The sequence below is a fragment of the Protopterus annectens genome, chromosome 1.part0, assembly GCF_019279795.1.
Source record: "Protopterus annectens isolate FY-2018-M chromosome 1.part0, PAN1.0, whole genome shotgun sequence".
Classification (NCBI taxonomy): Eukaryota; Metazoa; Chordata; order Ceratodontiformes; family Protopteridae; genus Protopterus; species Protopterus annectens.
Genome location: NC_056725.1, coordinates 904,681,208 through 904,698,707, shown reverse-complemented (window position 1 = coordinate 904,698,707; position 17,500 = coordinate 904,681,208). Strand labels below are relative to the sequence as shown.

The following is a 17,500-nucleotide window of genomic DNA, read 5'->3' as shown; positions in this document are numbered from 1 at the left end:
ATATTACATATTTGTAAGTACCCATCTATCTGTCTAGCTATCTACACACACACACACACACACACACACACACACACACACACACACACACACACACACATATACTTTTCTAGAAAATCAGAGTGCTTTTTCTAGAAAATTAAAAAAATAAGACTGTGTAGTAAAAAGGCTTTTTCCATAGTCATGCAGTCTCAGAACTGGTCTATATGGGGATGCGAATCCCCATATGAATGCACAGGAGGACTAGCCCATATGAAAACAACACTTATTGGGAGGTAGTCCTTTGAGAAGCTGAGATTTAGTAACTTTGGGAACATGTGACAGGTGAAATTGTTAACTAGAACCCAATGAACATGCTGCTAAAGTAATGGAGGAGGAGGATCACCAGTTTTGTAATGGTGCCAAGTTACGTTTTGGTTTTTACCTGCTCAAACAGATTTTTTGAAGTAGTAATTGTATTTTGCCACCACTAAAAAGACTCTTTAGCCAAAGAAAGGGAAGGATTTGAGTGACCATTATGTAAATGGTTGATATTACATTATACAAACCGTATACGTCCATATTGAAGGGTTGGCTGTGACATCTCACCTGAGCTTTAATCTTACTATGCTCCACTCCTCCTACTGCAGTTTTTTTTTCTGCTGTTAGGAATCAGATGTGGTCTGGCAACCACTTTAGTTCACTATAAGTAAACAATATTTTATTTAAAGATATTCCAGGCTGTTTTGCTTTCATGGGATGTTTCTCTCAGTGATCTCCCTTTCTATCTTCTTATAGTGATTTTATCTTTATATTTTCCCTTTTAGCCTCTCCTCTCCTGGGCTGCTGTGCCTCTGAGGCTGTGAAGAGGGTCTTTTCTGCTCTGGTAGATCTGATGGAACCTTCCTCTTGGATCCAAAGTCTACCACCATGATGACCCAGCACTTAGAGCCTCACCACCTTGTTCCACTGGGCTAGCCAGTACAGAAGCCACAGGCTCCCTCTTTCTTCTTTTGATACTTCTCCAGAGGATGGTCACTGTTCAGACCGTTTTCCCCTTTTTGGGCAAGGATAACTGGATGTGCTCAATAGACTTTCAGGATGCTTGCTATCATATAAAAGTAAACAGATGAACCAGAAGGTATTTATGCTTCCAGCTGGGAGCCAGTCATTAAAAATTCAGAATACTGCCCTTTGGACTCACCACAGCCCGCAGGGTGTTTTCCAAATGCATGGCAGTAGTAGCAGCTCTTCTCAGACTAGAGAGATTCTGAGTGTTCCATACTTAGATGGCTGGCTCATATCCACTCCGACCAGGCATCAATTCATATTGGCAAAGGGCCAGGTTCTCCAGACTTGCTTACTTCTGGGGATGACCATAAACTATGAGAAATCTCATCTACAACCTACTCAGAGCTCTCTGGCACTATCAAAAGTTCAAACAATAAGGTTACAAGTCAAAAAGATAATCTGCAGCACCACAATTTTGGCCTGTCTGGTCCTTCAACCCTTAGGATTAATTGCAACAGCAATAACATTAGTGCAGCTAGCCAGATTTTACACGAGAATTCTTCAATGGATGCTAGCTACAGAATGGTCAATTCTATACCAGTCTATGTCTTACCATATAAGAATTACTCAGACATGCAAAAGAGACCTGGAATGGTAGATCCATTTTCAGCTCAAGTTCTTCTAGGCCATCCATTCATTAGCTCCCAGCCCAAGGCCATAATGACCATGGACACTTCCCAGTTAGGGTGGGGGATGGGGCATTGTCTGGGGAAGACAGTCTAAGGCACCTAGTTCCCCGAGGAGGCCAAATTGTATATAAATGTCCTAGAGATGAGAACAGTCCTGCAAACATTGCAGGCATTCCAGAATGCTCTCCTCTTAGGGACCACTGCAATACAAATAGGCAACATGTCAGTGGCTTTGTACATAAACAAGGAGGAACCAAATCCTACCTATTGTGTTGAGAAGCTGTCAGGGTGTGGCGGTGGGTGATCTCTTCCAACTGCTTTCTCTTAGCAACGAACATTCCTGAGAAATCCAATGTGATAAAGGACAAATTGAGCAGGTGCATTCTTCTACCCCACGAATGGCACCTCAACAAAAAAACTGTGGACAAGATCTTCTGTCATTGGGTCAGCCTTGCTGTGATCTATTTGCTTCCCCCAGAACAACAAGTACAGCAACTACTTTGCCCTAACCCCCCCTGAGGGGGAATCAACAGGAGATGCTGTACTTCATGATTGCCACCCCCGGTCTCGTGTACACTTATGTGCCCATTCCTTTAATTCCCAAATTCCTTCAGAAAGCTTCCAGGTTGAAGAAGAAAGTAATCATTGCTCTGAATTGGCCTTGACAGATTTCGTTTCCCTTTCTTTGGCCTCAGCTGATTCAACCACTTTGGTTTCTGGATACAACTCCAGACCTTCTGTCTCACATGACATACATGATACACCCAGATTTGACATATTGCAGGCTGACTGCCTGGCTTCTCCAATTTATTGATAGCCAGACAACCAATGCTGTCTTCCCCTGTCTGGCATATTTTGATGTCTTCCCATAAACCTTCCACCAGGAAACTATACTACAGCAAATTGAAATGATTTGTTTTATGTGCTAAAAAACATTATTATTTACTTTTTATTTATTTATTTATTTATTTAAATTTGTTGACCGGGAGTGTCCGACTGGACATAGGTCCATTTTCAGAGGAGGCCCAGGGAGAAAAGCTCCACAGTAAAATAAACACACAGTAGTTACATTGGAAGGAACTAGTTCTTCCACAGTTAGAGTCCAGTTAGCAGCAATATCAAATTTCCATATTAGGATAAATGGCTCTTCAGTAGCATCTCATAAATTAAGCAAAGCATTTTTAAGAGGCATACTACTCTAAAGGTCTCCCTTTAAAGATCATAATTCTCCTTGGGACCTAAATTTAGTGCTGCAGTACCTTACTAACCCCCCCTATTTGAGCCTGCAGCTACCTGTAACCTTAAATTTCTTTCACTGAAGACAATTTTCTTAGTAGCCATTACTTCGGTCAGAAGAATTTCCAAGATCCAAGCATTATCCTCAAAACCCCCATTCTTGACTTTACATACCACTGCATCATTTCTTCCAAATGTGGTGTCAGAATCCAATATTAATCAGTCTATTAATTTGCCTGTATTCTTCCCCAGATTTTATAATAAAGGTTAATATGAGCTACACTTATTGGATGTTCAGTTACATTGGCCTAAGAACATCAGAAAATCGGATGTTACCTGAATTCCACAACAGGCTTATCCACAAGGGACTTGGTTCCTTGGTGCACATGAGACTGGATAAAAATGATAAGAGGAAAGAGAATAGATGGTTAGAGAACCTAAGAGCTTCCAGAAAACCTCTATCCTCTAAAGTTTCCAGAAATGATCTTCTTGCCACAAAATCTGTTCAAATTTTGTTTCCCTACCATCTCAGGCTTCTCCACCTGGAACTTCCCAGATTGAGGTAACAGTGATCCTGGATCCATCTCCAAGAAAAAGGATGTGCAGTTTTTCTTCAGAAAGGGTCTTATCCTGATACATGGAATCCAGACCATCTGTTTTATGCATGAGTTCTTATAGGACTGTTAGGAGTCTTTTTTCTGAACACATGAATTGGGAGAAGATGCTGACAGCATTGTTTAAGGCTCATAATGAGATACGTATCCTCTCACCCCCATCAGTTTCTAGGGTGGACATAGAAGAAACTATGCCCTCCACTTTTCATGTTACTTTCCTGGGTCCAGTTTCAGTTTCATGAGTGTTGGAGCCAGGGGTTATTCTGGTGTCATCTCTTGGCACAGGTAGCACTAACTCCATTGACACTGACACAACTGTTTACTGTAGTATCACTGTATATTCTGTCAGTGATGACAACCTCTGGGAGGAATATGTAAGGCTGATGACAAACATTAGTACAAATGCAAGTAGAACAAGCAAATTCTAACAAAACAACATTCTGTTTTCTTGTAGATTTCTGTTTTCTTTAGTGTTGTGTGACCTTGTAGTATGTATATATAAGTTTAGGAAGTGACAGGGGTGCATGGAGAATTTACATATTCATATTCTTGGAGGTAAGGGCAGTCCTCCTAGCACTAGAGACATTTCATGAGCTATTCCCCTAGGATGTGATAGCCATTCACTCAGACAGTAGGGTGTTGTATGGTACTTCAACCAGCAGGGGAGAATGAAATCTTACCCTGTGAGGAAACCATGAGAATTTGTGAGTGGGCGATGCCCTCATAGAGATTTATTTTTTGCAATGCAAATCTCTGATTGTACCATCCTTCTTGTGGACTAGTTCAGCAGGTGTATTTTGATGCCTCATGAAACATTCTGTCAACCCACATGTAAAACAAATGTTGTTCCATTGCTAGAGGAAGTCCTGCTGTGATCCTTTTGCATCCTTGTTCAACACAAAGTGCAGCATCTTCTTTTCCCTCATCCTTCCACAGGGACAGACACGAAGGGATGCACTGGTCCATGAATGGCTGCCGTGGCTTCTGTATGCTTTTCCAGTGCTCACCCTTACAAAGAAGTTCTTACCAAAGCCATGCTTTGTGAGGCACAGTAGTCCTCCTAGCCTCCTTGTGGCTTCAACAAGTATGGTTATTTTCTGCTATGGTCTCCCACAAAAAGTTGAACATACTTCTGGATCCTCTTCCAAATCTCCTGTCCCATCCAGCCAGTAAACCATTTTCATTTGGCAGCCATTTACAGTTTCCATTAAGAATAAATTCTTCTTAGTTAGCAACTCAGAAAATATGCAGGCCCTTTTTAAGAGGTACCATTTTCCTCAGAATTTTGGCTTTGTCCAGATTTCCTGCTCTGAATGGTTGAGAAGTATAGTGTAGCCTTCTGTGAGGCATAATCATTAAAATGCATATTTTCATAAGGAAAAATATATATTTACATTTACTATGTAGGAGAGGGAATGTTGTTAAAATTAAAAATATTTATATTACACTTAGAGCTAAAACTTTACATTTTGTTGCTTCTCAAGGGTTTATGCAATGTAGTAAGGTCACATTTTTGCTTGGCAATTTTAACCAGTTTGTCTTTTGCAGTGCCTCGCAGTGGTCCAAGGAACATTAGAGTGTTTGGACCAACAACCAACAGCCTCAATGTTGCCTGGGATCATGCTGATGGACCAGTTCAGCAGTACCGGATAATCTATGCCCCTACAACTGGGGATCCTATTGAAGAAACAGTAAGGGTTTTCCTCTTTTCAATAGACATAAACTTTGGGATTATACTGTATATGTTTTAGTTTTCTATGTACACACAAGCATACATATAGACACACTCATTTGTCTTGCTGGGAGACATGGCAAAGAAAGATAGCATGATAATTATCACTGATGTTTTGTTACTTTAGACAGCTGTTCCCGGCAACAGAAATACTGTGATGCTACAATCTCTCCAGTCAGATACCCCCTACACGATTACTGTGGTGGCCGTTTATGACGATGGAGATGGAGGCCAGCTGACAGGAAATGGCAAAACTCGTAAGTTCTTCATAATCTACGTAAAAATATAATCTTTATTTGATTGTGACAGATATGCCCATGGACAGAGTTGAGATTAACATTTTAAATACCTTTCTACCATAGATTATCTTGCAGACATGTGACATTATATTAATGTATCATGTCACCAGTAACAATCAGTTTGTGTTTGAGAAATGGAGAACAGAAATTCACACTGAGAGTGAAGCTCAAGATGTGAAATTTGGAACCCATTTCAAGAACATACAACAAACTGGAATTATGGTCAGTGATCCAGTGATATGGCTGTGTAATATGTTGAGACTTTTAGCTGACCCAGTGTATCATCGGTTATAGAGAAAAAAAAGCACAGAGCATGATGTGTTTTACAGGTTTGAAGGATTAAGACACAATTAGTTTTAGACACACACACACACACACACACACACACACACACACACACACACACACACACACACTCACACTCACACACACACACACACACACACACACACACACACACACACACACACACACACACACACGCGCATGCGCACACACAATTTCAGTTACAACACCACATCTTCTTCCATAGAAGTCAACTGGTGAACACAGCTTTTTTTCTGAGTTAAATTTCTCAGCTGGCCGTAGTAATTAGCATTGCCTGCTAATCCAATTTAACTCATTTGCATTTACTATGGCCATTTAGATGACCTTCTGCAGTAATTCTTCCACTTGCAGAAAATCAGTGTAGTAGAGTGGTCTTTGAATCAGAAAGGATTACTGTGAGGGGTTGGCCAATCATGGTAAGGCTTACTCTTTGATGGAACCCTTTCCAAATCCCAGCCATGGTTTTACTTAAAGGGAATGGAACAAGGAAGTGTCAAAAAATACACATCAGTTAGTTTGTGGTTAGTGACTGGAAAACTGAGAAATGAATTATGGAGTACTTTGAAGTCAGTAGGACATAAACTTCAGGGTTAGGGTATTCAGTATGGCATGGTCATGTCAAACAGAGGATGTGCGCAGACCTCTCAACCAGTCGGGAACAAATTTCAACAGAATCAGGGACAAGTCAAGAAAAAATCAGGGACAATCAGGGACACTTTTAAAATATTAGTGCTATTAACTTGAAACATTGACATAATCAGAGCATATGAATTAATACACATTTTTATGAAGTAAAAGAAGTCTATAACTCTTAATTATTGTCATTATTCATTAAGTGTAATTCACCACCTTTCCTCCAAAAGTCACTAGTTTTAGGAGGGATTAAGAGGGGCAGAGCTAAAATTTGAGTCAAAATCAGGGACGTCCCTGAAAATCAGGGACAGTTGAGAGGTATGTGTGCTGTCTAAAATTAAGCAAGATAACACACACACACACACATACACACACGCACACACACACACACACACACACACACACACACACACACACACACACACACACACACACACACACACACACACACTTACTCACTAAAGATGATTATGAACATTAGCAAACTGCAGTACATTTGTAGTTGATGCTTTATATTTGAACTGCCTGTGCAAAACACACAGAGAGTAATAGTAAACAGATTCCAGAGTAATGAAGGAGGAATTAGCAGTATAATGCCATAAAGGTAATTGTTGGAACCATTACTAAAAAAAAAGATTCTACAGTTGTTGGTGCAGGGAGATTAGAGGAGAAAATATGCTTTTTTGTACAACTATACAGCAGGGATTAAAAAGGGACCTTGTGAGATAAAATGAATGGAAGAGCATGTGGCAGTATAGACTCACTAAAAAAGAATTGCAATACTTTACTCTTTAAGAATAAAATAATGAGAAAGAGTACATAATTCGGAGTTAGATGTTGGCAGTAACTGGAATAAAAAGGAAGTAGAACACATGTCTGACAGAAACTTTGGTATTATTATGTCAGATGATTGAAAGGAGGGCAGTTAATATGAGGTGCCATTAAGAGGAATGGGTGAAATTCTGGAAAGAACAACAAAATGTTAGTAGTAGAAAACAAGATGCTATTTTTCATTTCTGAAGATCATGTCTGGAGTGCTGCGTATATTTCTAGAAAGACTTCAACAGAATGGAAGCTGTGTAAGCTGTAACAAATGAAAAGTTGTGCAGTGCCAACCCAAGAACATATACAAAGAGGGGCTGCAGGAATTGAACAATTATACACAAAGAAGAAGAAGGAGAGAGGGGAATGGTAGAAGCAATTTAAATATTCATATTAGCTAACTACGTGCAAGAGGGGCAACCCCTGTCATGAAGCATGTGCACAGGAACAAGGGGTTACAGTTTGAAGATACTAGCATGGTGACTCGGTGATAGTGTGAAGAAGTACTTTTTGGTTATAGCTGCATAATATGTCTTTTTAAGGAAGCCACGTGGTCTAAATGGTGGTATAATTAATTAATTCATAGAAAAGCTGTAGAGCAGGTTTAGTAGGATATTTGATATCATCAGACAAATGAATTGCTACTTATGTTTTAGCCAGCATGATGGACAGACTGTATGGGTCACATGGCCACTTCTGTCATCAGACTTTATCTTCATGTTATTTGCATTACTCATCTCATTAATACAGTAACATTTACAAACTGGGAGAAACACATGAGTTTCAAATTAGGGCTTTACAGGTTACTGTGAATAGATCTGATCGGGAGGTTTTCTGTTATCACAGCCTCAGACCTAGGATAATTTAGGAAAGATAAAGAAATGTATAACTGGAATAAAAAGGAAGTAGAACACATGTCTGGCAGCCATTTTCATAAAGGATAAAAAAGAAGAATAAGCATCTTTATTGGAAAAGGTAAAATTTGATGGAAGTGGAATGTGGCAATAGAAAAATCATGTATTGACAGTACCAAATTGTGAGTATAGTAAATGGGTATGTAAAGAACATGTATGTGGCAAGAGATTGTGACATTAGTAATAAAGACTGAAAAAATGATAAGAAAATAGGTTGCAGAAAGAAATTGCCTCTATGAATTAGAAACAATATTAAGATATATGAAAAACAAAGGTAGTTATTACAGATTTAGCTTTGATGAGGAGCTACACTGCAGAATAAATTGTTGATAATGCCAGGTAAGACAAATGTCTTTATTTAAATGGTGTAGTATTTGAGAATGAGGTGCCTTCTGTGGAAGGTTGGGCACCGGGCTGGCAACTCGACACCGTAAAACTCCACTGCCAATCATGAGCGGACAGGTGATCCACTGTGACGACCCCTAAAGAAGCCTAAAAGCCGAAAGAAGAAGAAGATTAAGATATATGAAAAAAATAGTTTTGTGAGAAATGGCAGGTTAAAAACTAATTTTTATAAAGAAATAATAAAAAAGAGCTGAAAGAACACTTTGTGAAAATATTAATATAATAGCTAGAAAAGGTAATGACAGCAATGAAAGATGAAGATGTTATTTGTTTTATCTCAAAAAAGAAAGTTGAGAGAGGTATATACCAAATTGTTGACCTGTTACATTATGTAATGTTGATTATAAATGACTTCTGACAACTGTAAACTGATAGTAATAGGTAAAGAGGCAGATTGCATTAGAAGGGATCAAAATGAAACAAGATTACTTTTTTGTAAGGTAACAAGCTTGCGAGATAATGAAAATTTATAGTAACACAGTATAAATGACTAAAGTACTACAATCAGCTCTGGTGGCATAGAGAGCTAAAGCTTTGACTGTGGCCTAGGCAACCTGTATTTCATTCCTGGCTCAGACGCTTGAAGAGGCAGCAAGGGGGATGAATATGCCCCTTTTGGAGTGAGTGGTTAGAGTAGGTCATAGGTTGTAGTGGTCCTTCTGCAGAAAAAGGTGGGCACATGAATGCAGGACAAGTATGTGGTCCACCATGCCCTGGAAGGGTGGTAGCCTTCACTGAGCAAGTGCACAGGAGCATGCATTTCATATTGGAAAATATTAGGCCCTGTGATGTGATGCAACCCACACGTCACCGTGCAAAGGGGAGTGGTTAGGTTACTATATAAAAAAATATACAAGCAACCCGTATGGCTGTGTTAAGAATGCCTTCTCCCTCCAGATGGCTCTTACTGTAGTGGATATAAGTGGAGCCTCATGACTAGATAATGAATGGGCTCAAGTCCATTTTGGAGAAGCTTAATGCTTGATATGTGGGAAGAAGAGCATATAGAGAAAAAAAGAAAAATACTACCAGTGCATGGTGGATTAAAGAAAAAATAAACCTAGGAAAAGATGCCGCAATAGCGGGATGCTTTTCATACTTCTGATTAATGTAATGAAAGAAAACTGTAGTACAAAATTTGCTGAAGCAAATGGGTGGTACTTCTGATTAATATAATGAAATAAAACTGTAGTACAAAATTTGCTGAAGCAAATGGTTGGTTTAAAAAGGGACAATCATGCACTTAATAATATACACTAATGAAGTGATGTAAGTGCAGGAAACATAGTATGGATGAAAGAATAACATGAAGTAAGAGTTACAGTTAGGAAATATCTGATTCAAATTAAGTAATGAAAAACTTTAACAGTATAGAAATAATGTACAAGTGGAAGGAGTTTGTTTTTCTGAAACAGAATTTCAGTTTTAGGTATTACGTATGACAAAATGAGGTGATAAAGACAGAATGGGAACAAATATTAGAATGGTGACAGATAACTATTTTATGGAAAAAATTAAATTGTCATTCATGAAGAAAATGTACCAGGATACTAGGAACATGTCTATATTTTGGGGAAGTATTTCTGTTTCTATCTAAAAAAGATAAATAATTGTTAAAAATTATTTTTGGGAAATGTTATGGTTTGAGGGTGAACCTAATTAAAGTAGGAGAGATTTATAATACAATAGATAAGGTGGTATTGGGATTACGAAAATCCAGTTGTTAAATAAACACATTTATACTTGTTTGGAATGCTAAAAACATGAGTTCTGAAAAAAACGCAATGTTAAGTAAAATATTGAACAACACACAGTTGTGGCAAAATTAAAAAAATAAATGAATTGCATAGAAGAAATTATAGAACAGAAAAAGAACATTTTATTATATAAATTAAAAACAAAAGGCATTTCTGAAAAATGAAAAGGATGTCATATGGATAAAATTAAAATTATTGTATAGATGCATTGCAAGATATACAAAGAAGAAAGAGGGCAATTTCTGAAAGACAGAAAATATTTAAAAACTTGAGAAATGGGCAACTTAACTTCTAGTGACAGGACAGCTGCATTGAAAAATGAAGAAAGGTTGTATAATCACTGTAAAGTATATAAAACAGTCAATAATCTCTTTCTGAATTGTAAAAAGATAGTATAATTTTTAGGGAAGACGATATTGGCATTTTAAGTTATGTGAATATCAAAATTGTATTGTACAGTATGTATAATATATAAATGCATATAGATAAAGTCAGTAACATTCAAGTTACATGTTTATGGTTTGCATGGAAAAGTAACTATGAAGAATTATTGTGTAATATGAATTAAGATATAGAAGGTGATGTTAAAATTAAATTTTGTCTGTGGCAAAAAGAGTAGGGGATAAAGTGTGTAAATAGTAAATATATGTGGAAAGAAAACAGAGATTTATTTTATTTTATATTGTTTATATATTTTTTTAAATGTAAATATTCAAATATGATATAAGTAGCAAAAAAACGGTACTCTTTTCCATAAGTACAAAGGGATCTTTAATGCCTACCTAAGCTACTACCAACTCAGGCAGATTGGACTTCAGTTTAATATTGCAAATGAAGGGTAGCATCTCAGGAGTGTATCACCCCCTGCTCTATTTTCTCAGTTCATTTTCTGTTGCCATGTTATATTAACACTTCCCCTGTGATACAGGATAATTTTAAAGATAGGATACATTCCAGAAAATGCTAAAATGTGCCCAAATAATTGGAAACTAGCACTGAAAGTCCAGAACCCATAAGTTGTAACTCCAAATATGATGAAATAGGTGACTTGATAAGTGACCATCTTCAGAAATGCAACTACATGTTCAGGATGTAATATATTTTGAAAGACAGAATGATAAAATAAGTTGTCAGTGGTCTCTTTCCCCTTTGGGTCTTAATATGTATTTTATGAAACTAATATCTTGGCAGAATAAACATGTTTTACTAAATAGTTTGCTTATACCTTGGTAATTCTGTGTGGCACATTCCTAAAGATACTGTTGGACCTACTTAAAAATTATGTTGTGCATCTTCAGAAATGAAGGGCTTTTATTATCACAGTGACGCCATCATACATATGAAGGAGGGCATTTGATTAGTTTTGTCTTAGTGAATATAAGCATATGTACAGAAGAGGAATGTTGATGAAACATGCAAATAAAATGTTCAGACTAAACAATTTTGTCTACTAGGTTGAAATGGAAGAAATATAGCATTTTTATTTACTAGTATTAATGCATATCAAACTACTTTGCTTTTAAGAACATTATTTCCTCCAGATTGAAGTTTCTACTTAAAAATAACTGAACGCTGACATCCCACATAACCTAAGCACAGATCATAGGTTCATAGGTTCATAGGTTCATACTAGGCTATCTGCCCTGGGGCAATTATAAGCCTAGCCCGATTCTGTATGGCTTACGCCACCCCTTGATTTGAGTATACTGTGCCCTTTTTAAGGTTTAGTTTACTGTGCCTCTGTCTAATAGTGACACGGGAGTAATCCCTGGGACAAACCTACGATCCCCCATCCACTTATCGAGATTCTTCTTGAAGAGATTCAGTGAGGTGCTCTGCCTCACATGAACTGGAATTCTATTCCAGAGTGAAGGGAGCCTCTGGGTTATGAACCTGTCCCTCCAGCAAGTTCTATTTATTTCTGTGCTGAGGTTCAAGTCCTTCAAGCGTGTGGTTCTAAAGGATTTAGATTTACTGAGGTGGAGCATGTCCATTAATTCTGGATTTGACATAGCTTTGTATGTCAGGCATAGATCGCCTCGAAGTAGACGGTATGCAACTGAGTAGAGCTGGAGTTTTTTTAACCGAGCAGTATATGGCATCTGTTTGAGACCCTTGATCCTCTTGGTGAGATACTTTTGGGGTCTTTCTAATTGCTGCAGGTGTCGGGTAAGGTACATCCCAAAAGGGGCATTGTATTCTGTGATGGGCCTGATGAGGGATGAATAAAGGGGCACGATTACCTCTCTTGATCTAGATGTGAAACCCTTCGTGATGAGGTGGGCTATGTAGAAGGTCTTTCTAACCACTTTGGCAATGTGGTTTTCAAAGGAGAGATTGCTATCAACTTGGGTCCCCAGGTCCCTAATAACTTTCTCTGTACTTAATGGGTTTCCGCCTATGTGGTAATTTGTGGGCACATTGTTTTTGCCACAGGGTATGACTATACATTTTTTGGCATTTAGCTTTAAACCATGGCGCTGGCACCAGTTATCTGTCTCTGTGAGACCTTTTTGAAGGATGTTTGTGTCAGCTGGAGAGTTGATTATGGCGCCCAGTTTGCAGTCGTCTGCGAACTTGGTGAGCCATAGTCCTCCCACGTTTGCCTGTACCTCGGAAAAGTATATACCGAACAAGAATGGTCGCAGGACAGAACCCTGTGGGATGCCACTTGTGACCGGTTTCGTGTCTGACATGGCTCCAGCAACTCTCACTCTGTGGGTTCTGTCTTTGAGCCAGTTTGCGACCCATCTTGTGACATAGGGGTTTATATTTAAGCTGGATAGCTTATCTATGATGCCCGAGTGGGGTATTGTGTCAAATGCCTTTGCAAGGTCCAGATAGGCTGTGTGGACTACCTTCCCTTCATCTATGGCTTTGGTGACTGTTTCAAAGAAGTCAACCAGGTTCAAAAGGCAGGATCTGCCCTTGACAAAGCCGAACTGGGTAGGATCTAGTGTCTGTAGGTCCCCAATGTCTTTGTTTATGAGCTCCATGATGATCCTCTCCATAGCCTTGCAGACTAAGCTAGTCAGGCTTATGGGGCGATAGTTTCCAGGGTCCGTGAGGCTCCACCTTTGTGGAGTGGGACCACTGTTGCTGTATGCCATTCTGTGGGCACATATCCTGTAGTGAGGCTGAGATTGTATAGCTGTTTTATTTGAGGGATTAGTTCCTCTTGTAGTTCATGTAGGACGCAACCTGGGACACCATCTGGTCCCATGGAAGCAGTGTTTTTGCTTTGGAGAGGGCAGCCTTCACCTGAGCATCTGAGATGTTTGGGAGGCAGCCCTCTGCCGGGATAGATACTCGCTCTTTTGGGGAGGGGTGGAGAAGTTTGCACTGAACCTGTCTGCCAGGATATTGGCGATGTCTGTGGGTTCAGTGTATTTTTGTCGTTTAGAATCAACTCAGAACAAGTCTGGGAGTTGCATCCCAGGTTTCTAACATAACTGAAAAGCCTTATGATTGTCTTTGGTGTCCTGTGCAATTTTTCTCTCAAGCTGGCCTTGGAGGATTTTATGAGGGATCGTAATTTTTTGCTAGTACTGATCAGAGATGCCTTCCCTATTAGGGATTTTGCTCTATCATGTAGTAGCTTCCTCCTTCTGTTGTACAGTTTATTTATGGCAGGGGTCCACCAGACTGGACGCCTGCCTTTGGATGACTGGGTCTTGGTTTTGTTTGGGATAGCATGATCCATGCATTCCTGGAGATGTCCGTAGAATGCATTTATATATGATTCTGCAGTTTGGGCTGTAGTTTCCACTGGTCCTGGGGCCTTGAAGGATTCCACTTCAGTTTTGAGAAGTGAGAAGTTCACTTTTGAGAAGTTTTTCACTGTGGTTTTCTGGGCTGGGTGGGGTCGGGATGTGGACATCCAGTGAAATTAATTTATGGTCTGATCTTACCAATGAGGGATATACTTCTGGTGTGGAGCATAGAGTCCCCATGTTGGTAATGATCAGGTCTAGTATGTTGTCCCCTTTTGTGGGAGTGGTGACTAGTTGTTCCATAGCATTTGAGTTTATAATTTCCAGGAATCTTTGGGCTAAGGTGCTGGGGCTTGAGTAGTGCTTCCAGTCAATGTTTGGGTAGTTGAAATCGCCCAATATAATGGTGTTCGGAGAGATCTTCATGTTCTCCAATGTTTTCAGGAAAGCCGAATGGGATTCCTGACTTTGAGAGGGTGGTCTGTAGGATGCTATAAACTGAAAAGCAGTCTTGCCCACTGTTAGCTGCACATGGATGGTCTCCAATACTTCGTGCAATGCCACTAACCTGGAGGTGTGGATATCCTTGATAAATATGGAAACCCCCCCTCCTTTTGTGGTTCGGTCCGGGTTTTGGGGCCGAAAAGCATGATATAGGTATAGCCTGGTAGTGCTGGGGTGCTCTCTGGAGCCTTGAACCAGGTTTCTGTCACTGCACAGATATCGATGTTCTCCATACTGAGGAGAGCTTCGAGTGCGTGCATCTTGAGGTTAAGACTTCTGGCGTTTAGCAGCATTACCCTTAGTTTCTTGTTCCTTGTGCTGTCTATGGGGGTGGGTTTGACTTTTGAGCCTTGCCTAAAAAAGGCACTATGGGGGTGGCAAGAGCCTTTGCCAATATCCGAAAGCCCAGTGGTGACAGGTGCAAGTCGTCCCTAGCGAAAAAACGTGGCTTGTCGAGCATGTCATCCCAGGCTGACAGACACTGGATCCCCTTTGAATGACACCAAAATTTTAGCCAATTGTTAAAATCGATCATTTTGTCTTTGTACTGTGGCATCATTCTAGGTGAGGATAAGATGATGCTCAAGGTCAGGGTAATACCAGCCTGGGCTACATGATCAGAGAGCTCCTCTATGTCTCTTTTCATGTAGTCCAGGGAGGTACGTCTCAGGTCATTCACACCAGCATGTACAATGACTGAGTCATATTTGTATTTGCTTTGGAGTGACCTGAGTGCTTGCGTTATGTGGCGGATCCTAGCGCCCGACAGGCAGCTCACTGTGACCTTCTCTTTATTCAGCCTGGTGAGCGGGACGTCAGTGTGTCTGACAATAGAGTCACCTATAACAAGAGTATCAGGTGTGTTATTCAGCCTTAAGGGCTGTGGCTGCTTGGTACACTGACTTTGTGGGTTATGTGTTGTGTGTGTTTTGTTTTGAGGTAGCGTTTGCTTGGATGTCTGCTTTGGAGGTCTCTGTTGCTTAGGCAGATTTTTATTTAGAGCCTCCGAGTATGTTTTTGTGTATTTATGTGTTTGGTTCGCTGATGTGGTGGGACTATGTGATACTGGAATTGTGTTGTGTGAGGTTACCTTCTCCTCCTGGCTGGTTACACCAGTTTTGAGATGAGAGAGCTCAGCCTCCAGTTTGGCTAAATAGTTGCATCTCTCACATATATTTGAACCTGTTTGGAGGAGGAGAGGGTTGTCCGTGTACATGAGACAGTTGTAACATTGCCTCAAAATTCCCAGATTCACCAGCTGGACTGGAGAGGAAACCATTGACTGACCTTTGGACATGCTAGAGTAATAGGGAAACTGAATTTAAGACGGACCAATAGAGGACAGAGTAATCGTAGAGAGTATAAGGGTAAGTAGTGCTTATGGTTTAATAGTGCTAACTTGTAGGATTACTTAATTGGACCAGTGAAGGGCCTTAGAATGAGAATATGGTGTTTAAATTGAGAGATAGAGCAGTTCTAAGGGAAAAAGTGAAGAGCAGACTTTGTGGAGCCAGGAATAGTTTAAACCCAATTAGGCGGCGCTGCCCGCTGTTGCGCTATGCACAAAACCATGCAAAACCGCGCAAAAGAGGGTTTTAAGAGAGGAAGATGAAGGAGTTTTGGAATTGACACAGAATGGCCAATAAAACTACAGTTTCAAGTCAGTAACCACTCCCACAGGGGCAGGCAGGCTGCTCAATGTTTTTCACTGCCACTGATCAACAGAGAGACTTTCCTTTAGCCCAAGCAAAAAATGGCCTCACAGAAACTTACAAACAGTTCAAGAACAGCAAGCCTGTAACTGAACTTTTTTAAATCTCAGAAAAGTGGGGAAAAAGCAAGATTTTTTTGTTTTTGTTTTTCAGAGATAGCAGAGGTTAACAAGTATCAACAAGTTATAACAGTGCAGTAAATGACCCCACACAAGAGTGCTAGGCCAAAGACAGATAAAATGCAAGTTTTGAGAAAAAAACGATTTTAAAAATAAGTGCAAACAGGAAATTCGGTAAACAGCTCTAGGTTGTGCTCTAAATACAGTTGCTAATACAGAAATCAAATTTAACAAGCCAGATAATGTTCAAAATAGGCAGCTATGCAGAAAAACTTAGGCATTTCCTTTCTTCTTGAGTTAACATTAGAATGGAGTGAATGCCTAGGAGTGAATACGTAAGAACTGTGTGACTTGCTTTTGTGAAAAGTTGTGATTAGATTGCACCAGTGTATGACTTTATATTCATAAAGTTCATATTTATTTTCTAGTTGGGCTAATGGAGCCACGAAACCTACGTGTTTCAGATGAATGGTATACTAGTTTCCGGGTTTCATGGGATCCTTCACCACTACCAGTCCTTGGGTATAAACTTGTTTATCAGCCCACAGGTGAGTAGCCATCTTGAAATCAAATGTGAGAATTTCTGCTGTTTAGAGACCCTTAATTGATCATTTTCATTTAGCTTTTAAACAAATGAGCTCTTTGTATATTACAAATGACATTTAATCCCTTCTTGTTTATTGAAGAACACTCAAACTCCTCATAGCATTGTATAAATCTGTTTCAGTGATACATAAATATGTTATGGCATGGTGATTTTTAGTTACGATGATGCTTTACTTAGAAAAAAGTTATTTGTAACTCTTTATAAAGATGGGGGTTAGTAATTCCCATAATTAAAAGCTGAAGAGGGCAAGAGACAACTCCTTAAGATCAGTATGAAAAAGTGTGCGGTGTAATAAAACATGCAGTGACACCTCTTCATTTGCAGTTTTACTAACCAAAACGTATTTCACCAAGTTAGATACCAAAAGATGCTACATTTACCTTTATAAGGATGTGCATATGTTCTCTCTAACACTGCGCACTTCTTA

At 39.5% G+C, this 17,500-nt stretch overlaps 1 protein-coding gene across 3 annotated transcripts in view; it reads left to right on the top strand.

Annotated features, from left to right (window-relative positions):
• The window catches only part of COL12A1 (collagen type XII alpha 1 chain), a 589,904-nt gene that overhangs the window by 408,461 nt on the left and 163,943 nt on the right, over positions 1 to 17,500 (top strand). For all 3 annotated transcript variants that reach the window (XM_044063907.1, XM_044063925.1, XM_044063915.1), the window contains 3 exons: positions 5,078 to 5,220; positions 5,389 to 5,518; positions 16,895 to 17,014. In XM_044063907.1, coding sequence (XP_043919842.1) covers positions 5,078 to 5,220; positions 5,389 to 5,518; positions 16,895 to 17,014 — 393 coding nt within the window. The remainder of the gene's footprint in view (positions 1 to 5,077; positions 5,221 to 5,388; positions 5,519 to 16,894; positions 17,015 to 17,500) is intronic.